The sequence below is a fragment of the Lonchura striata genome, chromosome 6, assembly GCF_046129695.1.
Source record: "Lonchura striata isolate bLonStr1 chromosome 6, bLonStr1.mat, whole genome shotgun sequence".
Classification (NCBI taxonomy): domain Eukaryota; kingdom Metazoa; phylum Chordata; class Aves; order Passeriformes; family Estrildidae; genus Lonchura; species Lonchura striata.
In genome coordinates, this window is record NC_134608.1 from 15,565,444 (window position 1) to 15,590,368 (window position 24,925).

Here is a 24,925-nt window from a genome sequence, read left to right on the forward strand (position 1 = left end):
AGATTCTACTGAATTGAAAACACATCTTGCTAGCAGTGTTTAGAAAATGTTTACCTCGGGGTGAAAAAAAAAACACCTTATCATAGAGATAAAATGGACTATAAATAATACAATGGACTTCGTATTTGCATCAAGTATATCTACACTTTATTTGACATTCAGCTAGTTCTTTGAAAGGAGAGAAAAAAATCCACTTACTTGTCAGTCATCAGAATGGGTTGGTCATCAGCAAATTCTTCTGGTGCAGGTACAAACATACTGACTATACTGGGTGCTGACAGTAAACTAGATTTTGTAGCACCTTAAGGCAATTAGGGAAAGAATTAAAAAAAAGGAAATAATCATCAGAGAGAAATCAAAAAATGCATGATGAGCAGACTTTTAAAGAGTAGCCATAATGGCTTTACTATGCCTAGAAATAAGAAATAAATTGTCTCTATAAAAAGACATATAAGCACATTCTTTGCTTCTGCCAGATTATTCCAATTACCTAGAACTATCAATTAAAAATAGATCAGTCCTTGGGGAAAAAAGATAACATAAACCAAAAATTGGATACAATTGTATTTACTAGGTAGAGAAGATGATTCTACAGTTGCTACGAGACTGCACATCAGAAGATTTGCAGTATTCCCCCATACATTTTGGGAATTAACTTCCCATAGTTCTCAGTTACGGTAAGAAGGAATTGAGTTCACGTGTCTGAACACCAGGTCATCAGTCTATTCACTCTGTCCCTAACAGAGCCACAGGAGATAAACCAGGAAAGGACAGAGAGAAGAAATAATTCATAAGGAATTGAGAACATTGGAGGGTTGATAATTAGAAATGCTTTCCACTGAAAATCTTCAAAAGTATCTTTATTCTTCCAAGCTGAATTTTTCAGCTGAGAGCACAGCCACTGTGATCATGCCAACATATGGGGCTCCCTTTGCCCTTGGCACTTCTGTGCACCTGATAGGTGCTTATTTTGTTAGAAAAACTTATGTTTTATGGGAGATCCAAACTCTTGACTTCTCCAAGTTCTGCCTTCCTGAATTATAGTTTAAGTAATCCTCTGCCAATATTCTTTCTGGTTGCTTCAATATGTAGATTCTGATTTAGTGTCAACATTAGCCTGCTCTGGTAATATTTAACTATGGAAACAGGAGGAAACTTCTCTATGTAAGATTTAGATGGAATTTATTACGACAAAATCCTGATTACTGCAAGAAAAGCAAATTTAACAACAGCTCTCAGGCAAAATAAGCTAAGAAGCTCCCACAATTTCTGAACTCATAATAAGTGGAGTGAAATGAGAATAAGGCAGGTTTTAAATAACCATTTTATGAAGCATGAAAGAAACATTTCTTTCGCATCCATAGTTCCAAACTTTGTAATTGCTCCCTAAGGTTTATTGGATATAAGCAGACACTTCAAGAAGGCTAGATTACTTCAGTCATGTAGAAAAATATCCAGAATGCACAGGATAGGTATAGATTTTGTATCCAGGTTTTTCTTCCCCACTCAGATAAAGATCTGTCTGCCATGGCTTTTGAAGTTTCACTGAAATATTCTCTAGATGCAGCACATAAATGCTAAAATCAGTCATAATGCATATTAAAATGTTGGAGTAAGACTTAACTACTCAAAAATGTCCTCTCTTGTTCAGTGAACAGTAGGAAAAAAACATGATTTAGGCAAAGAAAGTAGGTCATTGCCCCATTGCAGGGCTGTAAGAGAGTCTGGATGTATTTCAGCTGTGAGGGAGGACAGTTTGTAGACAAATGAGATTCAGCCACTCTCTGCATACTTTCTGCAGGACAGTTGAGGTTTTAACAGCCAAACAGAACACAAAATTCAGCACCGTTTTGTATTAACCATGAAATCTTCCTGGCAGTCTTGGCAGAGGACCAGGTCAAACAGACACTGAACTAACCTCTGATTCTCAGTGGTGGTCCCTCCAAATCTGGGTTTAGGCAAACAGGGACATTGCACAGCCTCTTTCCATGCTGTATCTGCTCTGTGAATAAAGAAAGAACTTCAGTCTCCAGAACCACAAGTCCAGCACCTGTCACCAGTCAACAGCACCACAAGTCTTAAACAGTTAAAACAAGAGAAAGACAAATACAACTGCTATAGGGAAAAAAAAAGGAAAAAAAGAAAAAAATAAAATAGTTACTTTTTTAAGCGTAGAAAGGAAGGGGCAAGAAAGAAAGAAAGAAAGCCATACAGGAAAAAGTACAGACAACCTAATAATAAAGAAGGCATTTTAGATAAGAGTCTTTGAACAGGAAAGGAAGTGCTAGCCATAAAGATTCTACAAGATATGAAACATATGAGCCACAAAAAGAGAAAGAAACAAGTGTTTAGTAATACCAATACACTAGAAGATACAGTTTGCACTGACAGAAGCCAGGCACAAAACAATCTTTTTTTTACAGACAGCAAGCTTGGAAAAAGAGTGGCTTGAAATGAGAATGAAAGAGAGACATGACATCTACCCAGGTAATAAAAAAATAAATTAATAAAGCAGCATGGCCCAAACACACATATTTATGTGGGATGAGACTACTTCCTAGTTGGTATGCATGAGTATAACGAGTCTTAAAATTGTGGGGTGACATTGAAATGACAAATAGTCACACTGAGCCCTTGTCCTAAAAGAAAAAAAATCAGAAAAACTCAGTCCAAATAAAAACTTTACTTTGAAGCTAGTGGTTGAACAAGAGACTGAGAGATGCAAAGCTTTCCAGAAAAGAACTTTTCATTTTGCTTTTCCATGCTTGAAGGCCTTTAGCTGAATTGAATACTGGAGGGAAAAGTCATAGATGTTGTGAAGAAAGCTACTAGGTTTGGAACAGGATTAACTAGACAGAGATTCTGAACAGCTTTGAGTATTGACCTGTTCATTTTGAATACAGTCTAAGTACTCCTTGAAGAACAAAGGCAGTAACTTTTAAATCTCTAAAACCCTGCCTGAGAGACTAGGTGAACCAGCTAAGTCTCTTCAATAAATAAACTTACCTGCTTTTAGGACAAAACCCCCATTGTTACCCCTGGCAAATTGTGACCTTTATGATTTAAGGGTCTCATGCTGAGCATGCTATTCAGCAGAGTGGAATAGAAAGGATAATCCTGAACTATGCACCATATCTTTAGCCACTCTTCAGCTACACAGTTGTAGTTTGATGGAACTTGATGCTGAAGACTAAATTAACCAAAAATTTCAGCTCAGCTGGGGCTGCTGGTAAGACATTCATTCAGCATGCTAACTTCCATATAGTATTTTAAGCATTCCTTTCTCTCAATGCATCTGCTGATAAATTCCTGGGAAACACAATTTTATTATGTCAATAACATCAAAATGGGCACTAAAATATCTAGCATTTTTGATAAACCAGAGTGAATTTATTGTTTAGTGACATCTGCAATGAATTTGGTATAACTGAAAGTATTTTACATAAGAAAACAAAGAAGAAATGAAATGAGTAATGAATAAATTAAGTGATTAATTCAGTTTTCATTGCTTTGCATTCATCTTAAAAGGAGAAAAAATAGTGAGTAAACAGAAACTTCAGGTGTTCAGAATGAGTTGGTAAAAACTTCTTTAAGGAGAAACAAAACTGGCTGGTAGAAGGCAGAACTCTGTGGTGTAACAACACCATTGTAAACACACATACAAATAAATGATTCCATGCACCAGGGATGAAATCCTATACCTAATGAATTCAGCTGTGATTCTTTCATTTCTTTCAATGAGACCTGGAAATAATCTGAGCAATATGCACAATCAAAGAGACAACACTGTACCACTGTCCCAAATATGTAACTATTCCAACTCTTACTAGGTGATAATTTTATACTCTCTATAAAGATTCACTTTAGACTTGATACTGATCACTTATCTGCAATGTTAGAATAGAAATATTCCTTTTTTTGTTTTAAGTGGATTGTTACACAGTAATTGGTTTAGGAAATAGAAATAAAGAACAATAAATGCAGCTCACCAGTATCCCAAGTGCTGATATTGTGGGGAGCACTAGACTGGTGTTCCAGCTGCCTCTTCATTAGCTGGTTCATTGTCAGAGCTCCCAAAGAGCCTCTTTTCATTTGTCTGAACTGAGCTGCAAGTCAGAAATGCAAAAGGATTTCAGGAGCTCAGACAACATTTGGAACTACACTCATTTCCTGATCTTACAAGCCAGCATGATATAAATACTGAAATGACAATGATGGCTTGCTCTAAGGATCTTGCTCAATTCAATATGCACCTTTCATACAGCTACACAGGGTACAATTGTGGCCCCAGTGCCAGAGACTTGGGTTCACTGTGCCAACTGTCAGTGCCTTTTTGCCTCCAAATATTATGAAAGCTAATTAAAAGACTTGGTATCTGGGAAGTGCTAAGATACTACCCCAAAACTTGCATGCTGAGAGGCAATAAATGTACATTGAATCTCGCTCACATACAACGTACCAAGGAAGGAAACTCAGTCTCCTCCCAGCAAAGCACTGGAGGACTGCTGTGTCCATGCTGAGCCTAGGAAAACAAATTCACTGACTCTGTGTACCAGCAGCATCCTTCATGGGTGGCAGACCTGAACTTGCCTCCTGAGACAGGACACCTGCACGTTCTGCTGAAGTGTGAAGCCAGCAGCCTTTGAAGAGGAGACCCTTCTGTAACTTCACTGCCATTTTTCTTATAGAGAGCTATCAAGCAACAAACATTCAACTTTTATTCATCCAACAATTTAGTTCATTTAAAAAACTGATTTATGAGATATGTGTCACTGGATAATGCTCAAAGTAAAACCATAAGGGAGACTTACAAATTTTGGTTTATATCAATGTAGTGCTCATGAACATAACTTAGTAATGGACTGGCAGTGTTAGGTTACACTCAAGGATCTTAAAGCTCATTTCCAACTAAAATGATTCTACATATTTTCTCTAATTACATTGAGGAAGAAAGAGCTCACACACAACTCCTGACTTCTTCACTTTTTTCTCCATTCATAAAAAAAATTCAAATTGAACAAGCAAAATACATTGAATTGGACAAATGAGCCTGAGCAGTATACTTCCACCACTGAAACTAAAATCACTGTTTACTGCATGAAGACAGAGTTTTAAGGCCCTGCTTGAACAAGGCCTGTGAAACTGCTGACACAAGTATCCGGGAAAGGTTTTAAAATGCTGCCTTAAGTGGTGCCTTAAGTATTGCTTTAAGTTTTTCCTCAACAGGATCTAAGAGCACGGACAACAAATTAAAATCGTCTCTGAATAATCATTTTCATCTGCAACTACATTAAACATCATTAAAAAGACCACTAACTATCAGGTAGTTCAATTCTAAAATTCTGAACAGTAACCATCTAAGATGTGAAATTACACACAGCATTTCACATTATTAACTGTGGTAAAGAAGTACAGAGAAGGGAACTGTGGCTTTCAGGAAGTCAAGAAGGGTTGAGTGCCTTCTCCTAAATTTGCTCTACTCATTTTCTACAAAAGAGTTTAAAATTCAGAGTAACCAGAGCACTCCCTTAAAAACCAAAGCAAAACAAATACAGGCCTTGAGTAACAACGACCAAAACAAATACTTCAGTGAAAATCTGCACTGAAATTACTTTATTAGATGAAATATTTAAGTTTTTACTCCTTACGTCCTTCCCGGTTATATCCTTTTGAAGTGCATTTAAACTCCATTTTTTGGCCCAAGTACAGCACTTCTGCAAAGCTGCCCTGGTATAACTGAACCTGTAGAATTGAACCAGAACTATTCTATGTTTTACTTTTAAAAGTTATGCTGCAGCTGCTTTTCACAGCAAATTAAGAGAAAAATAGAATTTCCATCATTTCTAGGGCAATGATTTTAAATAGAAGCTTTATCACTTTATCAAGCATAGAATTTCCTGATAAAAGAACAGCAATTAACGTTAGAACTGACAAGAGTGCTTGGAGTGCAGACGACTGTCAAAATAGAGAAAATTGTATCTTTGAATTTTCTCTAGCAGCTTTTTGCAATTGCAATTAAAATTTTTTCATTAATATATCACATAATCAGGCTATTGTTGAGCAGGTTTGGATTTCCAGGATTATTTACCTGATTTCTCAATGACAGCAATGACTTCAAATAATGCTAAGCTATGGGTCAAAAGTAAAACAAAAACAATAAATAAAACCCAAACAGCCAAAAAAAAAAAAAAAAAAAAACCAACCAAACCTGACCCAAAATCCAAACCACCAGAGAACTAGGGAAAAAAAACCTAAACTGCAAAAAATGTCAGAGTTCCCAGCCTTTGAACTGTGTTGGATCCAGGATGATTGCTGTGGACCAGCGTGTGACTTTTCATGTCTGAGACTGACTAGTGGCAAAGGGAGCTGTGCTGATTTCAGCTGGGGTAGTTAATTTTCGACACTGTGGCTGGTACAGGGCTTTGTTTTGGATTTATGCTGAACACAGGGTTGATAATAAAGAGATGTTTTTGTTACTGCTGAGCAGGGTTTACACAGAAACAAGGCCTTTTCTGCTTTCCATGCTGCCACACCGGGGGTGCATGGAAGGCTGGGAGGAAACATAGCCAGGGACAAGCAGGGACAAAGTGACCAAAGGGATACTCCAGACCATATGGCATCATATTCAGTATCTACAGTAGGTGAAAGAAGGAGGGTGGGGGGACACATCTGCAATGACAGATTTTATCTTCATAAGTCACCATCACTTGTGATGGGGTCTGCTCTAGTGGAGATGGCTGAACCTGCCTGCCCATGGGAGACAGTGAATTAATTCCTTGTTTTGCTCTGTTTGCATGCACAGGTTTCGCTTTCCAAATTAAACTCTCTCAGCCCATGAGATTTTCAGGTTTTACCCTTCCCATTCTCTCCCCTGTCCTGCTGGTGGGAGTGTGAGCAAGCAGCTGCCTGGGGCTTGGATGCTGGCTGGGGTTAGACCACGACAGGGGGGAAGTTTTCCTCTATCAGTTTTTTTTGCAAGAAACCTAACAAGCACATTAAAAGATCAGTAACCTTCATACAGTGGCTGGCAACATTTTTCATTTGTTATCTACTGATCTGGTCAATCCTGTAGAATTCTCTACTCAAAGAGAGAGGTCCAAAGGCAAAATCTTCCCATTGCAGTCAATGATGTATGCTTTGTGTGGCCAGGTTTTATTGCCTATTTGTGTTACAGAAGTGCCTTGTGCTCACAGGCCTGATCAGGGCCTTCTAGGCAAAGTACTGAAAAGATACATAGTAGAAGATTAAAATAATTTCAGTCTAAATATACAAGGGACACAATGGAAGAATTCACATCCCTTCTTGCAGTTTGAAACTGAGGCAAGTTTCCAGAAAAAGGAAAGAAATATTTACATAGGAATGCAGGTTCAACATCATACAGGTAATATTCTCAGTTTCCCATGTTGGAATTTATAGGAACCACTAGCACTGGGCTAAAAGCAAGAGAGATAGGTCTTAACTGGCACCTCTTCAGCTGCTTTAGTAAGTGATATCTGTATCATTAGGTGGCCAACAAATGTGCTCTATGAGATGCACATGACCTAAAATCTTGTGGGAAAGCTGGGGAGGTACACAACTGGCATGTCTAAAATAACATTCTTCCTTTAATAAGCCAGACACTCCTTCCAATCAAATCAGCAGACAATTAATTTCTGAGACTAAAATTTAATATTGCTGTAGCAATCTGAAATTGAAGGTCAGCAAGACAGTTGAGCTGACCTAGCAGTTCATTGGTATCAAAGGAAGTCATTTCCCCTCCCTTTTTTACTAGCCACAGTTCTGTCCCACTGGCTTTCAGATGTATCACCTAGATGGACACACCATTCTGAATTTTATTAAGTGTTCTAAAGTACCTCCACCTTAATAAGTGGACATCTTATCTCCATGTGCTCTGCTAAACCATCTGTCATGTCTACTTTAAACAACATCATTCACTTTCAATTAAAATGGTTATGGGAGTCCCAGACAAAGAGTTACCACAGTTCAGCAAGCAGCTGAGAAAGTGGCATTCAAGGCATTTTATAAAAATAGCAAAAGATTTTTTTTTTTCCCTAAGGTACAGTAAAAAATGTACCAAAGGCCATAGTAACAGCCCTGTGGACTCTCATCTTCTGTTTCTGTGCACTGACAGTTGACAATGCTTTCTCACAGGGGAAAATAAACATTTCGCTTTACTTAATTACTGCTTTTAGCTGCTACCTAGTTTAATTCAAGAAAACCATATTTGCCAAACTTGCCATGCCCCAAGAGAAAATCTTAAGCTACTGTTAAAATGCTGCTGACCATCAGAGATTTAACAGTTCTAATGATATCCAAAACAGCTGTAATTCCAAGACTCAAGGGAACTTAGAAGAAGGAATTTACCACCCATTATGTGCATCTGATGCACAATACAGTAACTTTGGTTTTAATCATTAAACCAGAGGTAAACTTACTTGATATGGAAGAGTGACTACTTGTCTCTGGAACACCTGCTTCAAGGGTTGGTGCAGATGATGACTCTCTTGGCATTTCCAGAGTTGAAAGTCCTTTGGCAGCAGGATCTGCATGTGAAAATTGTGCTTAAACTCTCAGCATTTAAAATCAACAAAGTTTTTAATCTTCCTTCTCCCTAGATGTCCTTTTCACATCATTTCAGTCATCCATTCACCATCTGGCATTCCCAGAAGTTTTGAAAGGATTCAGTGTGTGTGTCATAAGAATATTTATAGGGGCATGGGGAATCTATTTCTTAAAATCACTTTTTAAAGGAGACTTCTGCCTATGGTCTTTAGAGCTCATGACTAATAAATGCACCTAGAGTTTGATATTGATCCCACTCAAGTGATTATTGGAACCACCAACATGGAAATAAGAGAGAAACCACTAATTCAAAGCTAGTTTAAGTGACAGCTTAGCATCTTTTAAAAGCCTTAACTCCAACATGTCATCAGTTTTCATTCAAGAGGCTGTTGACCTAGCATTTCTTCCTGAAGATTCACAGTTTAAAATTCTGCATTAAAAAGGTTCCACGTGGTGTTGCAGAACTGGAACAGCCCTTCCAAGCAGTATCAAGGGTGACAGTGTTCATTACTGCGTGAAAACTGGCCCTTTTTAATGGTCAAAAAAAGCACTGAGTCTAATTGCACAGTTCTTTCAAAGCCACACTTCTCTATATGAAAGGCTCAAAAGCACTCAGCTCTCTTTAGTTTTTCTAAAGCTCCAGTAGTTCTTCAGCTTATTAGAACCATAAATGGGACAACAGGCCTAAAAAACAAAGGGCACAGTGGAAATATGATTACACAGAGCAATTTCACCTTGTAGAAGTGGAATATCCTAAGAAGAATTTATACTGAGATTTCCTCTGAAACATAAAGAAAAAAGTGAGGTCAGGAATGCATAAATATGCCTCCTCACTTTAACAGCAACAAAGAACTAGGGCCTGAAGGATTCTGTCCTTTTTCATCAATATGTTAAAAAAACATGGTAAAATTCTAGTAACTGAAAAATCCTAGGAAAAAAAATAGCCAAGAAATTAAAAAGGCAGCAGCATACTTTTTGCAAACTGCTTGATAGATCCAATTGGAATCTGAGGAAAAGGTAAAACTCACTTTCTCTCCACCTGAAAAAAACTTGGTAACAAAACTTTGCATTGAAATCACCTGGAAAAAAAAAACTTAGGGTACACAGAGGATTGCTCATCTTTGAATTTTAAATCTTTAACAAACAGAGACCACGAAAACCTTGTGGGTACCCAGTACAAAGAAGGTTACCAACAGGTTTTAGTGTATAAAAACAAAATATACGTGTATGGCTGTGTGTAAATGCAAACTGTGGTTAATTCCAAGTGCTCTTACTTTGGAAGTCCACAACCTGCTCACTCTTGTACTTTGTGATCCATTCTGCTTTCCACTGCCTTATGCCGGCAAAAGAAATAAGGGCCAAAAATCACTACACCAAATGAGAAACAGTGTAGCATGGACTAGATTAGGAGGATAAAAGGCACAGAAGTATGACCATTTTTCTGACTCCCAGCATAAGGAGGACAGGGAGTTTCATTCCCTAACTTGGATATCAGAATGAGTATTTTTGTCACAGATGTCTGCTTCCTCTTCAAATGGGTCCTTTACACATTAAATGATTAGCACATTCCTTGTGAGAAACAAACACCTGAAAGCACTCAGCTAGCACATCAGATGCTATAAGAACCCACATCTCACTATAAATACACACATCTCCTTACACAGGTCTGTTACTAAAGCCTTCACACAAAAATAAGCCTTTTGAGTGGGTGACTGTGCTCACCTGCCTCCTTCTGCTCTCCCAGCTTGTCAAGGATGTTAAAGGAAATGTCCAGGTATTCTCTCTGAATAGCACTCACAGCAATCTTCCTCTGCTTCCTCTGGCGAGGAACAATCTGAATCTTAAATTCTGACTCCTCGGTTTCCCCTTCTTGCTTCTGCTCTGTGTTTTGTTCAGTGTCAGACTCTGTATTGGTATCAAGTTTATCACTTTCTGTTTGCTTTTCAGAATCTTCAGGGACTTTAATAAGGACTGTCTTTACATTTGGGCTTGGAATTGTTCCACTAGGTTTAATTTCCTCCACACTGAGCTCAGAGTTATCATCAAGGGACATTTCTGGAAGGGCAGATGATTTCTGCAGCAGGTCTCTTTTCTGTTTCAGAGTTAGTGAGTTTCCAGAGGACATGTCCTGAAATTCTTCTGGCTTAACTAACTCTGAAGAGTCCTTCTGATCTTTGGGAGAAATGGAAATGACCTCTTCTATTGCTGCTGAAGTGTTGATGCTGGTATCCTTAGAACTAAAGTCTTTGGAGCAATCTTCAATGCTGAACTGCACCAGCGGAGTTGTGCTGAGGCTGAGTGCAGACACGTTGATAGGAGTGGAAGGAGATGAAACAGCGGTTTTGGCAGAGACATCATTCAGCGGGTTTGTTGTTTCCTCTTCTTCATCACTCTCCACTATTCTAAGGGGAGGAAGTGGTTCAAAGACTAAAGAGTCACTATCTGAAGTGGAGAGCACTGAATGTTTTTCAGGACCTGATGTTGAATCGGAGGACAAATCTATCAGATCTAAATCTTCCTTGGGATCAGCAGTTTTAACTGGGGAATCCACTTTCACTTCATAGGTTTCCATGCAATTTAGCCTAACCTCTGGAATGACAGGTCTTTTGGATTCCTGGAAACTCTCTGTATGAGGAAGACTTTCTTGTGTGTCTATATTTTCAGCTTTAGTAGAAGAATTCTGCCGAGAGCGTCCATAGTCACTGTGCCTGTGTGTGGCGTAAGCAGCAGGGACAGGAGGCTTTTCTAAGTCACAGCGGTCTATGCAGGACTTCCTGCGGTGTTCGTCTAACGAGAACAGCAGGGAGTCTGCGTTCCCTATATCAAGAGATTTTTGTTTTAGAGAGCGCAGTTTTTTTTTCTGAATGCTTTCTTCTCTCACACAGCGTAGAATGCTGTCTTGTAAGGCCCCCGTCTCTCTATATTCAGCCAGCTCTATTTCACCTGATCAAAACAGAAAAAGCTAATACTACCTCAGTTGGAGACTTTTGGCAGATACCTTCATCTTTATATCACAATTCAATATGACTGACATTTTAAATGCAAACCCAGCATTAGTCAAAATTGCCAACATTTTGTTTTAAACTCAGAACAAAAATACATGGAATTTTACAACAAATAATAACAAAAACCTGTTATTTGGATAGTAGAGTCTATCTAAATGCTGTCCAAAATCTACTCATCCTGGACAGATGTACATGAAGATAGACTATTTAACCCTGTGCATTGAAAGGAGGTGTCATAGGCATATAATTTCCAAAGATACTTGGCTGCATGTAGTTCACCTATTATTTACTGCAGCAGAACAAGCTTAAAATGGATGCTTCTGATTCAAGAAGCAAAGCTAGTATTGGCAGTGAGGATATTGCAGCACAAGCCTGAGATCACAGAATTTTTCCCTGGTGATCCTACAACCCAGCAGGGTCCAGCAGCTATCACAGCATCCAGGCTGGGGAGGAGGGCAGTGAGCACAGCTGCACTGCTGGCACTGCCACTGCACTGGTACTTTGCTATGTGAACACATGCATTGAGAACATCTTCAAATATTATCATCGTTGCTATTATTATGAATTATATATTTTTCTCATAAAATAGGATATTCCTAATCATAAATATCCACCTGTTTCAATACTCCATATACAAATCACTGTGCAGAAAAAAGAAGTGATAGAAGTTTTAGTGTTTGCCCTAGTCAGAATCACTTCCCCTCCCTCTGCAAACACCTAAAAGGGAAACAAAGCCAGGCAGGTAGCGAAAATCTCTTCAACTTTTATTCATTCCAGACACCTAAATTTGAAATCAAAATACTTCCTACTTTTTGAAAACCCCACTTTTTCCAATGGAAAACAATTACATTTGCCACAGCAAATTTTTTTACTGTAGAATCCCACCTTATCAACAAAATCAATTTTTGGGAAACAGATTGAAAAAATAATTTAAGTAAAAAGTCTTCAGCCCAACGGTTGAAGAAAATTCAAAAAAATCCTCTTATTTGTTTTCTTTTAATTCAGAAGAGCTTAAAGTTTTTTGGTTTTTTTTAAATGCTGATTTTAGGTATTTTTACTCTGGAGTGTCTACTTTGAGATTCCTGAAAGATAAGTCATTCAGGGAAATGAGTATTCTTCAGAGTCAGAGTAGTTATATTAATATTAGGTAGTGCAACAAACTCTACAAAGAAAGTTGGTAGCTTCAAACTAGGAGTAGGAAATTGTATTTCTGCATGAGTTTATACCAACAAAGTAATTCATACTTCTCTGAGCATTCATCTCAACTGGTTGATATTTCACCATTTTGCTGCCACCAATTCTTTTCAGTCTTGCAAAGAAAGTTTGAGACTCTTTATTGCAAGGTCCAGTTGGTGTATCATGAATATCAGATTCATCAAAAACACTGTCCTCCTCTGCTGGAGAAAGAAAAAAACATTATTACTCTTAAGAAGATGCAATTTCTTGAATGAAAAGCTGTCTATGTAACAAAACCTCAGCTAGTGTCAGCTAAATTGAAAAATGAAGTTTGCTAGAAAATTTGTATCCCAGGTTTAACTTTGTCATTCTTATTACACCTTAAGTTAAGGTCTGAAAGAAATGAAAAATGGGTTACAGTGCAACGAAAGTATAACAAAGCTTTTACCATTCTAAGTTCTCTACCAATCATCTTCTCTATCAATAATAATACAGATTCTTTAGATGAAAGAAATACACTAGACTGGGACGCTGACTTGAGTAAACAACTTCTGTAGTGCTCACTGAGAAATGGTAAATTGAAGAAGATGGAAATTAGTGAAAGAACTACAAGGTAAGGAAAAAGCCAGTAAAGTAAGAATGTGAAAAAGGAAGAAATAGGTAATGTTGGGAAACTGATAATGATAATAGTAATAGAATAAGATCTAAGAGTATGAATTATGAAATTACTGATCTAAGTAGTAATAGTAAAACGTTATGCCCTGATTTGAAACCAGCCAGCTGAAAATGCAAAAGAGAAAGAAAGATCCAAATCTATTTATCCATCCAAAAAATACTGTATCATCTATATGAAACAGCTATTAAAAAAACAAAACAAATTTAAAAAAATAAAAAATCTATCATGTAGAATCATTCTGTAATTCTGCATCCAGTGATTCATCTCCAAGGAAATAAGAAACACAACTGGGACAATAAAAAGAACCAGAGCACTCAAAAGAAAAACAAAGTTGGTCTTGTTTATTGTAGCAAGCAAATATGGAGAGGAAACACATTTGGTGTCTGGGAGCGAAGGGGCAAGTCAGTCAAAGAGCTAGAATGGACAAAAACTAAAGACTTAAATGAGACATAAATATCTTCAGTTCTGAAATTGCTGGGAAGCTGCTAATATATGGGAATATATGAAACTGCCACCTAAGGGACAAGATACCTAATTGAAATGATGAATCCAGAAAAATCAGTCAAGGTTATACTAAGAATTTCTAAAGCAACTGGCTTTAATAAGTTAGAAGATCATTTTTAATGTCATGTCCTAGGTGTAACTTCTTCTTCCCCTTACCAACAAATACTTTTTGTCATTTAGCATCAGTTTCAGAGCAGTCTGTATACTTGATCCCCACAACCAAGTTTGGCAGAAAAATTATGAAAAAACTCAATACTGGGGAAATCCATCTTCAGCATATGAATTCTTGCTCCCTGACACCAAAATCCTCATCTGTTCACTATCTAAACACCACCTCTGATGATGACAGCAACACACACACTACCTGACCAGTGATTAAACAAGTCTCTTTAGAAAAGGTGGGAAAGGCTTCAACTTTCCAACTTCTCAAATTGTATTTGAAAATATAATTTCCCCAGGGAATTGTATTCACTGCTTTTTGCAGGTGAAAGAAAACTTTTCTATATCCTCCTTTTTCTCCAGCTCTTCCACAAAGGAGGAGAACAAGCCCCCTTGTTAAGTCAGTATTTACAGAGAAAAATTTGCCCATTTATGGTCCTTTACCTCTGTGCAGCCCAAAGCCCTTCACAATAGCTTTGGAAAGCAAGTAAATATTATTCTCCTCACTGTAAACACAAGGAAACAATGCTGAAGTGAGACACAAGGCCACCCACAGAACCAGTATTGGACAAGCTGGATACTTGGGCATCTCAATTTGTCTTTAAAAGGTCTCAGAATCAATCCAGAAAGTAATGCACTCTATAATGCATTAGTAAGTCATTATGAATTAAGTCATTAACTTGTCTCAAAACACAAACAAAATTCATAGTAAGGCCACAGTTATCTCTTAGCCCTCCACTAACAATACAAAATGTCCAGCTGAGTGAGGTTATGCAATATGTAGTTTAAATCCACATTAAGTTTGCTTTAATTTTCTAGAGCAGAGTAACATTTCAGGTAAACAAAATATTGTGCTCTTGTTTTGCTGTACAGCTTTTCACAAGCAACAAACAGCAAGATAGGAAAAGGTACTGACATGAAAACAAAAGTTTCTTGGATTTTTCTTCAGAAGAGTTTTCTGCATACCATGAAGACTACTTGAGAAGGAATATGTAAACAGCAAATAAGCAGCTAAAAGGCAAAATAGCTGAAAGAAGGCTATAGAATGTCAAAAGAACATGCTAATCATTAACAGTTACTATGTACCTAATTTTGCAAACCTAAGGAATTACATTCAGTGACACCATGGCATTTGAAGCCCCAAACTTACACCAGTTCACATCATCACAGTACCTCTGCTACCCCTAGCAAGCACATACAGAGCTCACAATCAGACACAAAGTATTGAACCATTCTTATACCTTTAGACATCCACCTACACACTTGCATTTACCTTGTCAACTTCAGCTCATTTGAAGAGAAAAGCAAACTACAGACTGAATTCAGTCTTCTCTTTTCAGTATAAATATTTGCTACTATTTCGTGTTATTACAAAGTTAAATCAGAATGTGGTGTCACGCTGGTTGCACACCTTTTGTGATGTAGGATCAGCTAGCACTGCCATAGGAAAGGCCAAGAACTATCCAGGCATGGTGACTGAACCATTATGTCTAAGACACACTCCCCTGAGAGATGCGAGACCACTGTGCTATGCTCAGCCTACAGAGCAGCTTTTACTATACATGGCAATCCTGGCCAGGTAAGTCCCACTTCAGACTCAATTACAAGTATTACGTTCTAAAGGTCAGACCATATTTACCATTCTGCAACATCTGCAAGACTTAGTGAATTAAATCAATGACTCTCATACAAACCAGAGTGTTAAAAGTACCTTTCTCCTTTTCACTGTATCGGCTTATGTTACTGTTGTCACTATACAAAGGACCAGCAGTTGCATGGGGCTTGCAGCTGTGATACTGAGCGTTGAGGGTATTGACTGTGATGTGGATTAGGTGAAGTACAATCTTGCTGATTTCACAGTCTCTGTAGGGGTACTGTTCAGCAAAAGAGAAAAACTTCAGCTTAAAAACTAACTTTTCTCCTTGAATAAACATTTAGGAAGTGAAACAGAAAAATGACAATAATATTATCAGCTGGATACCCCTTGCCTTTCCTTTATTATACATTTCCAAATACCTCATGAGAAGTATGACTCTTGTCAGTTTTCTACAAAGAATTATTTTAATAAAATATTAAAAGTCCATATTAGTAACATTTAGTGTCTGCACTTCTTTGTATGCCCTACAGAAATTTGTTAGGCATATTAAAAGTATTCACAGCTCCATTTCAGTGCATAAGTGCATTACATTTTAACAGCATTTCCTAACAAGCATCACTCAACTGCAGAATACAAACTGCTAAACTGACACATTCTTCCATTTAAAGTCACTACTGTTTTGTTAAAACTAATTCTAAGTCACTCAAAATACTCCTCACCGGAATTTCATGCATAATTTTCCTATTTTGATATCCATATTTTCCTTTCTCTGGCAAACACTTGAAAAACAATAAAGATGGAAGAAGCACAGACGAAGTCAGTAGCACAAACTAAATCCTAACTATTTCAGACACTGACATTAAATGCAGTGAGTAAGTATATCAAAGAAAAATGTCCTTTAGAGTTCCATTCACTTGCCATACATTTAGGTGTTCCCTGTAATAAATTTCAAATTGAAGTGAAAATTTTTATGTGGACAGTGTCTTGTTAAGATTACTCACCTTATACAGAATAACAAGCAAAGCCTTTAACCACATCTGCCGAATGTGAGGCTTGAGGGACCAGAGGGAGCAGCGAGGAGGCTGCTGAAAGTAATGCCTTAGCTGAGGACAAGTGCAGTATTTCAACACCTGCACCACCAAGGGAAGAAGATGTTTTCCCAGGTTGATGTTATAGTCCATCACCTGTAAAGAACATAGGAGTTACCTCACTAAAATCAAATCCACTGATGTTAAAAAACAAAATAATTAATACAGTTGAGGTATTAAGTAAGTGAAAGAAAATCAACAGTTTTAAGGATATCTCACTACCATTAAGAAGCTCTCTGCCAGCTTGCCACCTTCTCATTTTAGCCAGATAGGCAAATGAAACAAATGTGTTTTGAAAGCCTTTCATCTGGTACAGTTTAAATTTTAAGATACACTGGCAAGTTCATAAAATATATTATGCTGAAATAGCTTTGTATTATAGCACAAGTTGATCATGTGTCAATACACAAAACCATATTAAGTATATCCCATGTTTAACAGACAGGATGCACCTGTGAGATTTGGGAGCTCAGCAGTTTGGTTATTTGTGGGCTTTGTATTAACATTTTAACATTGTACTGGCAGTTTTCTTTTTTTTTTTTTTTTTCCTCAATATGCTTGCAACATTAGGTATTAGGGTTTTTTAAGCCCCAGGTTCTGGAATCAGGTAATGACACTAGGTTCCCACTCTCCACTGAAGGTAAGAGTACCTACTATTTCTGCAGGAAGTTTATGCACACAAATTCTAAAGGATCCAAGGATAAAGGAAATGAAAATTATCTTGCTCTAAATAAAATGCTCATCAATCTTAAGTGGTGGTGTTGCTGCATACAGGCTACTGTGATTATTGTTAGTCACATGCCTTGCCTCCATCATGACCTTTGAAGAGCATCATGCTATTTGGGGCCAGTGGTTTTAATCCTAGGAGTGATTCAACAGTGCAGTGAAGCCATATATTCCCACTATCCTGGCACAATTGTGTATCACTTGAAACTGCAATGCCATTTTTCATAATCTTCCTATCAGTCTTCCAAGATGAGCTATTTGTAACATCACACATGCTGAAATCAGCAGTTAAACCAGATCATAACAAGGCTCCCCCAAGCCCTTGTGTCTGATGCTGCCCTACACTCGTTGATATCCAAAAAGTTGCAGCAGCAGGCCAAGGCAGCTCCAGCACGGCTCCCAAGATCTGACATGCCCCTGCAGCTTCAGTGCACTTACTGAATTTTATCAGCAGCTAAACATCTAAACAGATAGTCTGTACTTCTTCTGTTTAGTTTTTATTAAAACAAGCAGATGACACTAATTTACAAACCCTAAACTCATCGTCTCAAGTTCTCTCCTGAACAAGCAAACTAGAAGCTTTTCCCTGTAAAATTCTCCAGTTTGATGCGCAGCTGTGTCAAACACTTGTGTTGCACGTGTAGAGCTGAAGAGATGAATCCCGTGTCCATCCATGTAGGGTGAACCAGACGAAGATAAGATTTATAATCACCAAATTTGCTCCTACCCCGTAAGGCCGTGTTCCCTCAGGGAGCGATAGTTACACAGCACGGGCAGGAGAGGCTCATCCATAGACAGCAGCCAGAGCGCTGCCTAACGGAGCACATCCCGTAACGCGAACATGCCTGCCGCAGGAAAATAGGGAACGAGGGAACGAAGGAACGAAGGAATAAAATAACGAAGGAACGAAGGAATAAAACAACGAAGGAACGAAGGAATAAAACAACGAAGGAACGAAGGAATAAAATAACGAAGGAACGAAGGAATAAAACCACGAAGGAACGAAGGAATAAAATAAATAACGAAGGAACGAAGGCGCCCGCACCGGGACAACGCGCTGCACAACAGCGCCGCTGCGCGGGCAAAGGCCGCTACTGCAGAGGAACCCGGCGCTCGGAGCGCCGAACGCTCGGAGCTCACGGTGAAAAATACTGAGACATTTGATTTTGTTTTTTTTTTTTTTTTAATTGAACAGTCCACTCGAACCAAGCTTGGAATCAAAATCAGCGATTCAGCAAGCCAACCTAATCCCAACCTTCCTGGAGCTGACGGGGTAAAGCAAGTATTTATGGCTTGGGAAAGAAGAGCAACTGAAATAGATCTCCTAAAAGCTCAGTACTAAGTTTTCACTCTGTGGACACATCTTCGGATTGCAAATGGTATTTCTCTTGCAGAAAAGGTGATTCCAACACAAAGCAGTCCTGCAGCTAAGAAAATGATTCTCTCAAAACACAAATTAAAGTTGATGCTTGCTGCAGAGAGAAAAATCCTGGACTACTAAAGCTCTCAAACTCCTTTTGACATCAGAGAAACCAGGATTCAGTTATAAAGTTTCTAAACACAAATGGTGAATCTGGCTCACACAAGACATTTTAAAGGTAGAAGAGAAATGCAGGGGCTGATATTTACAGCTGCAGTAAGGAGTACTTCTGAAATTCAGGCCAATTGTAATGACTGAAATGTGGGCTTCCAAACTTGGAAAACACATGAAAAACATAAATGTGGAAGATGCTGCCCTGTGATCTGAACTGCCACTTCCAGACTCTCAATACAAGAGCAACAGGTCTGAATTTCCTTTTATAGTCATCAATTCAAAACTTCACAAATGAAAGACAATTAACACAGCTATAATGCTCTGGGACAACAGAACCCAATGCATTTACAGCTGCCCAGTTTGCCTTAACACCATCTATTTTGCTTCCTGAAATATGAATACCTGACATCTCCCCAGCTGTGCAAGTTGGTATCCAACTATCAACATTACATTTAATTCTGAAAAATCACTGATTCCAATACATAAACTAGAAAATCTTGGTAAGAATTGCAGATCCAGAAGAGACAAGGATAGCTGTGAGCAATGTTTGAAAGTTACAGAGGACATCAGAAAACACAGCCCTTTTCGTCCTCTAAGGTAATCCTTTATGAGAGACTGTGATAAGGAAAAAGCATTGAAGTGATGATGATGCTCCACTGCAAATAGGAATACTCTGCAAGTGCCAAACATTTTTCAGTCCAGTATCACCCACTACTCTATCAGTGGGAACTAATTGAGCCTTAGAAGAGCCTTGTGAGGTAGAAAATTATGGTACTCCATACAAAATGGATGGATGGATGGCAAGGATGTGCTTGGTCATTTATCACAGAAATACAGGCAAAAGTTCATAATGGCAATAGCACTCCCTAGGAAAGGGAGAACAGAAAGTCCTGGTGCACTGTAAGGAGGAAAAATGAGTCTGCTGCAAAGTGAAGAATGTTGAAGAGTTCACAGACCATTCACATAGGGAAACAAAATGAGAACACATAGAAGAAGAAGAAAGGAGGAAATACTCATTAGGAAAGGAAGGTATTCAAAAGCTAGTGAAAGAAGGCAGAGGTTAGAAGCAGTCTCTTCTTTTCCATAGAGTGGTAGCATTTGCATGTCTCCCTGCACACAGAACTATAATCTCTTTGCCAGTGATTCAGAAACTTTAGACTACCAGTGGAAAGAAATTCTTTTACAGGCTGAAAAAGTGTTGAAGTTTTACGTAGGATTGTTGAGATACTGGGAAACAAGACAGATGATGGACTTTGGACCAGGTCAGCATAAGAGATTTGATAATAGGATGCCTTGGCAAGAGCAAACAGAACTTTGAGGATTAAAAGAAGATTCAATCAGACTGATTTACTGGGCAAAAAAAAAATCATTAAACTCTGCAAGCAATAGATGTTGTAATAGGCATAAGTTTGTGTATGTGATTTTAACCTAATCATTGTAGTAAATGTTTCTAGTCTTCCTAAAACAGTACACAAGCTTTGACAGGGCACACGAAATTCAGATTCTGATCACCTATCAGTCTTCCCCATCTCTCTTCATCACCGACATAAGATTCCCTCCTTCAGCCATTATTTTGCTACAAAGAAGGGTGTGCTACCATTATTTCAACAACAGGCAGTAATAAATAGCAGCAAAAACTAGTAAGTGCCTTCACCTACTTGTGCTATTCCAGCAATAAAGGCATTAAAGCAGGTTGAAACCCGCATTTTTTGGGGTGCAATCATGAAGCATCCTTCCTGCTGATCGTAGCCAAGCAGGACGTAGAGATGGCGCTTGACGGTGTTGAAAGCTTTAGCGCTGCTGATGTCCGACTCTGCGCTGCTCTCGTCCTTTGCCATGAACTTCATCAGCACCGTGATGAGCTGGTGGACAGTCTGGTGGTCAATCCCAGCATCCTCTGGCAGCAGGTCTTTTATTGTATTATCGTTCTCTGGGGAAGGCTGTCCTGCGGGCACAACAGACATTGGCATCAGACACTGGAGAACGCTGTGTAACTCTGTAAATCCAAAAAACAGGGTACAGAACACACCAGAATTTTTTCCAGAGTTCATTGCTCCATTTCTGCCCAAATACACCCAGTGAAATTGCAGGAGACAGGCATGCACACTGTTCCTCTGCTGCCTCAGGTCCAACAGCACAGAAATACCTACTGTGTACACTCAACTCCATTTCTCAGCTTTCCCATACTGAGTGGAGCACCTTATTTCCCTAAATCTAAGTGCATTTCTGCCAAATTGAACATTATTATTCTTCCACATCCACCAAATCCCACTGCCACCAAATTCTCATCTGGTATGGTTATCAGTCTTTTCTCAGTAAACATGAACATACATCAGTCTTTGACAGTGGAAAATGTACAAAATGGCAAGGGTAGGAAATATGAAAAATTGTACCAAATAATGATTAAACAAAGAATGAAGACTTCCCCTATTAGCACAAATCCTTTAAATAACTTGTAGTACTACAAATAACTTGTAAATAAATAGTGTTGTTTTAATATTCTAATTTACCCATATTCTCAGTGTGATATGCTATTCTGACAAAGGACTCCTTTGCTGATATAACTGCATCTGTCTTAGGTTCCTCACAAGAAAAACTGCCATGTCTGTAATTTTAAAAAATAATTTTAAAGTATATTGCTTTTTTAATTGTGAGTGAACAGAGGTTTGTTTAGCTGCTTTGCAAAGCACGGGAGATGGTTGTCATTTCTATGACAGATAAAAATTAAAACTATGTAGCAGGCAGGAATTTTCAGATCCACTTCTATTAAGAATAACTTTCATTTATTGGTCTTACTTGGGTTAGAAGAAAATACAATCTTTATGTTATACAGTATTTTTTGTTCCAGACAGTTTTCACTGGGATTTTTTACTTAAAAACCCTCCTTCAAAATGGAAATTCTCTATCCAAGCTTTTGCTGGACCAAGATTTGCAGATACAAAAAGAAAACAATGAATTCTGAAATAATTAGCATCAGAAATAAAGCAAAACCATTTTCAGAAGTACTTCAAAAATGTACTCAGAAAGTCATCTTAGCTTCATGGACATAAACTGAGAAATAATCTTTTATTCTTATATAATATTACATCCAGGTTAAAATTTTCCATGGAACTATATCATAAAGACACAATTTTCATAAAGATGATATTTGACCATATTATTCAGCCCTATTTATTTCCATCTCTAGAACATGTTGTGATATTTTCAATAAAATAAGGAGATAAGACAAAATTAATAAAAATATCATTGGGCTCTAAATAAACACTGGTTCTCCAAATAGAATTTGTACAGTAATTAATCTGAAAAGATTAAACCATTTTATTTTCACCTGCTGAACAACATAATTTAGAAGCTCAGTGATAAAATGTTCAACTTCAAAAGTGTTTCATTAACTCTAGCTAACAGATACTTCCCAAGACTTCTCCTGACATGTTACTTTTCCAGAAATATTACTACGCTTTCTGATGCTCATTTGTCATACTTTATCCTCATACTTATTTCTCACTTCTCATACTTGAAACTCAGGAAAAACTACACAGTAGAATAGAGTGAAGAAAGCTTTGTTTGAACTCTGATTTGTTTGTCAAAGGTCTACTAAGGATCAAGACTAGGGAATGTCATTCACCCCATTTTTATTTCTGATGCAAAAAACAAGAAATGGAGAACTACTTGTTTAAAACTACAAAAACTGTACAATCTAGTTTAATCAATAGATCTTCAGGATCTGGAAAACTTCTGCTGCTGTCTGGAATGAGTCTTAGGTTATATCAAGCCTGAACTAAACATCAACACAAGACACAGGGTACATGTTATCACATGAGGCTGTTAAAATCCAAGCTTGGAATGCAAAACCAAGGCAGCTCTGTCTTTACAGTGGCTAGGGTAAGTTTTATCCCTTAAAATTCATGTGCATTTGTATGTGCCTATACAAGGTAATCTAGATACACAAACATATCATCCCCAACCCTCATCAAAACCTTCTCACATCACCAAACACACAGCCAGGTAATATACAGCCTCCACACCTGAATTCAGTCTAGCTTTACCTCCAAAGATTCATCTCTTTATTCATGTGTGACTTATATCAGACCCCTTTACCTCAAATTACTTTAAGGTATATCACAATGTGACATAAAACAGCACTTCATCATCCCAACTGTGATTCCTATCAATGAAACTCTCCCACTGACTGTTCAGGATACTGCCGAGGACATAAGAACAAATACATGATCCTGGTGTTTAATCCATACAGAATGCACAATGAATTCACCTTGCATTTGGACTGTGCAAGGATGCCTGTTTTAGATCTAAAAAGAACAGATGAGCATGAAAACTGGTTCATTCAAGGGCTATGTATAAAATACACGTTTTTCTACAACAGATGTACATCCTCAATTTAGGAGTCAGTCAGTTCCTTAGCTGAAACACATATGCTCGATACTGCCAATGCAGCATTAAAAACTGAAACAAATCTCAAAATTTTTTTTTTTTACAAATATACAAGCTTTTAGGAAGAAATAATAAATATTGAGCAGGAAAAAAGGAACAGTAATTAGTCTTCCAGTTTCCAAATAATCTGTCATATTCTGAATCATATTATCAGAATTTTCTTGAGATCAGAAGTTACTTAGCTACATGAAAAATTTTATATATACATTTTTAGTGGAAACTTTGTTTTAACCTTACGTGATGAACTACCTAAGCCTGGAAAGCAAAGTATAGAAATAACAAAATACTAAGAAAGCCACAATGTGTAACAATGCCTACTGTGAGACTGACAGTTCTTATGCAACAAATGCCTTTAAGCCCGGGACTTAGCAGGTGCTTGGTGCCATTAAATTAAGAACAATCATCCACTGATATACTTGTTTGTTGCATCATGAGTGTGTGTTCCCTCTGTGAGCCTCTGACAACCCACAAAAATGTTCTAAAAGGAAACAGTTTATTTCCAGCTCTCACTGGGCTAGCACAGCAGGGCTATATCCTGATAATTCAGAAACTCCCCTATTTCATTTCACAGCTTAGTCAGCTCCCACAGTGACAAGGTATCTTCCTTTCAGTTGATCATCAAATAAGTTGATATATTTTGATTACAAATTTTTATCTGTTGGACATATTCCAAGTTTTGAAGACAGAACATTAAAATATCTGAATCTGACATATTTACACTTCCAAATTATCAGTCTACACAGCACTCAAAGCAATTAACTGTCAGTAGCCACAATTATTATATGGATCCTGCTGTGCTACCTATTCTACAGAAGCCTGACAAAAGGGTGACATCTTCAGAAAACATCAGTAAATACAAAATAAGGGACTTGAGATATCTATAAGCAGAGGAGATAAGTGTAATTAATATACAGTACTGACAGGCAAAAGCATTCTGTCTGCTGTCTTTAAAGCCTGAAAGACTCAAAGATCTGTCTCAAAACAGGTGACCCATGGGACCAGTCTAGCAAATATTTACTTGTGGGCAATCAAACACAGGAGGGTGAGGCACTGCTGGCATAGCTGACTGACTCCAAAGTCTTATTTACAACTGGAGTCAGCTTTCAGTACAGATTGAGAGCAAAGCTTCAATTTACACTTTTTGGAACCATGCTGAGATGTGATTCAGTCTGCCATTTAGACAACTTCCATCTTGTGTAAGTTTATCTCATGATTCAGCAAGAAAGTCAGAGTTAGAGCCTTCCTTTTCCTGTTCCATCAAAACACACCTTTGTCACACCCACCTGGTGTTTGCTCTGGTGTTCCTCCAAGTGCTGGTGCAGACTGCTCATGTCTGGTCAAGCTCACAGCTTTAGAAAAAAAACAGGAGCAGCTCTGTTTAATAAGGCAGCATTGACATCTTACACTTAGCTTACATTCAGTGCTAGCACATTTATGTTCATTTACTCA

General features: G+C 37.9%; 1 protein-coding gene across 7 annotated transcripts in view; it reads right to left on the reverse strand.

Annotated features, from left to right (window-relative positions):
* UNC79 (unc-79 subunit of NALCN channel complex) overlaps positions 1-24,925 on the reverse strand; it is a 106,604-nt gene that overhangs the window by 36,756 nt on the left and 44,923 nt on the right. For 4 of the 7 annotated variants that reach the window (XM_021541311.2, XM_021541307.3, XM_021541314.2 and 1 more), the window contains 10 exons: positions 24,760-24,825; positions 20,686-20,972; positions 16,681-16,863; positions 15,794-15,956; positions 12,812-12,964; positions 10,285-11,505; positions 8,436-8,543; positions 3,990-4,106; positions 1,919-2,002; positions 199-301 (listed from right to left, as the gene is read on the reverse strand). In XM_021541311.2, coding sequence (XP_021396986.1) covers positions 199-301; positions 1,919-2,002; positions 3,990-4,106; positions 8,436-8,543; positions 10,285-11,505; positions 12,812-12,964; positions 15,794-15,956; positions 16,681-16,863; positions 20,686-20,972; positions 24,760-24,825 — 2,485 coding nt within the window. The remainder of the gene's footprint in view (positions 1-198; positions 302-1,918; positions 2,003-3,989; positions 4,107-8,435; positions 8,544-10,284; positions 11,506-12,811; positions 12,965-15,793; positions 15,957-16,680; positions 16,864-20,685; positions 20,973-24,759; positions 24,826-24,925) is intronic. The other 3 variants (XM_021541308.2, XM_021541310.2, XM_077783979.1) reach the window with 3 other exon arrangements.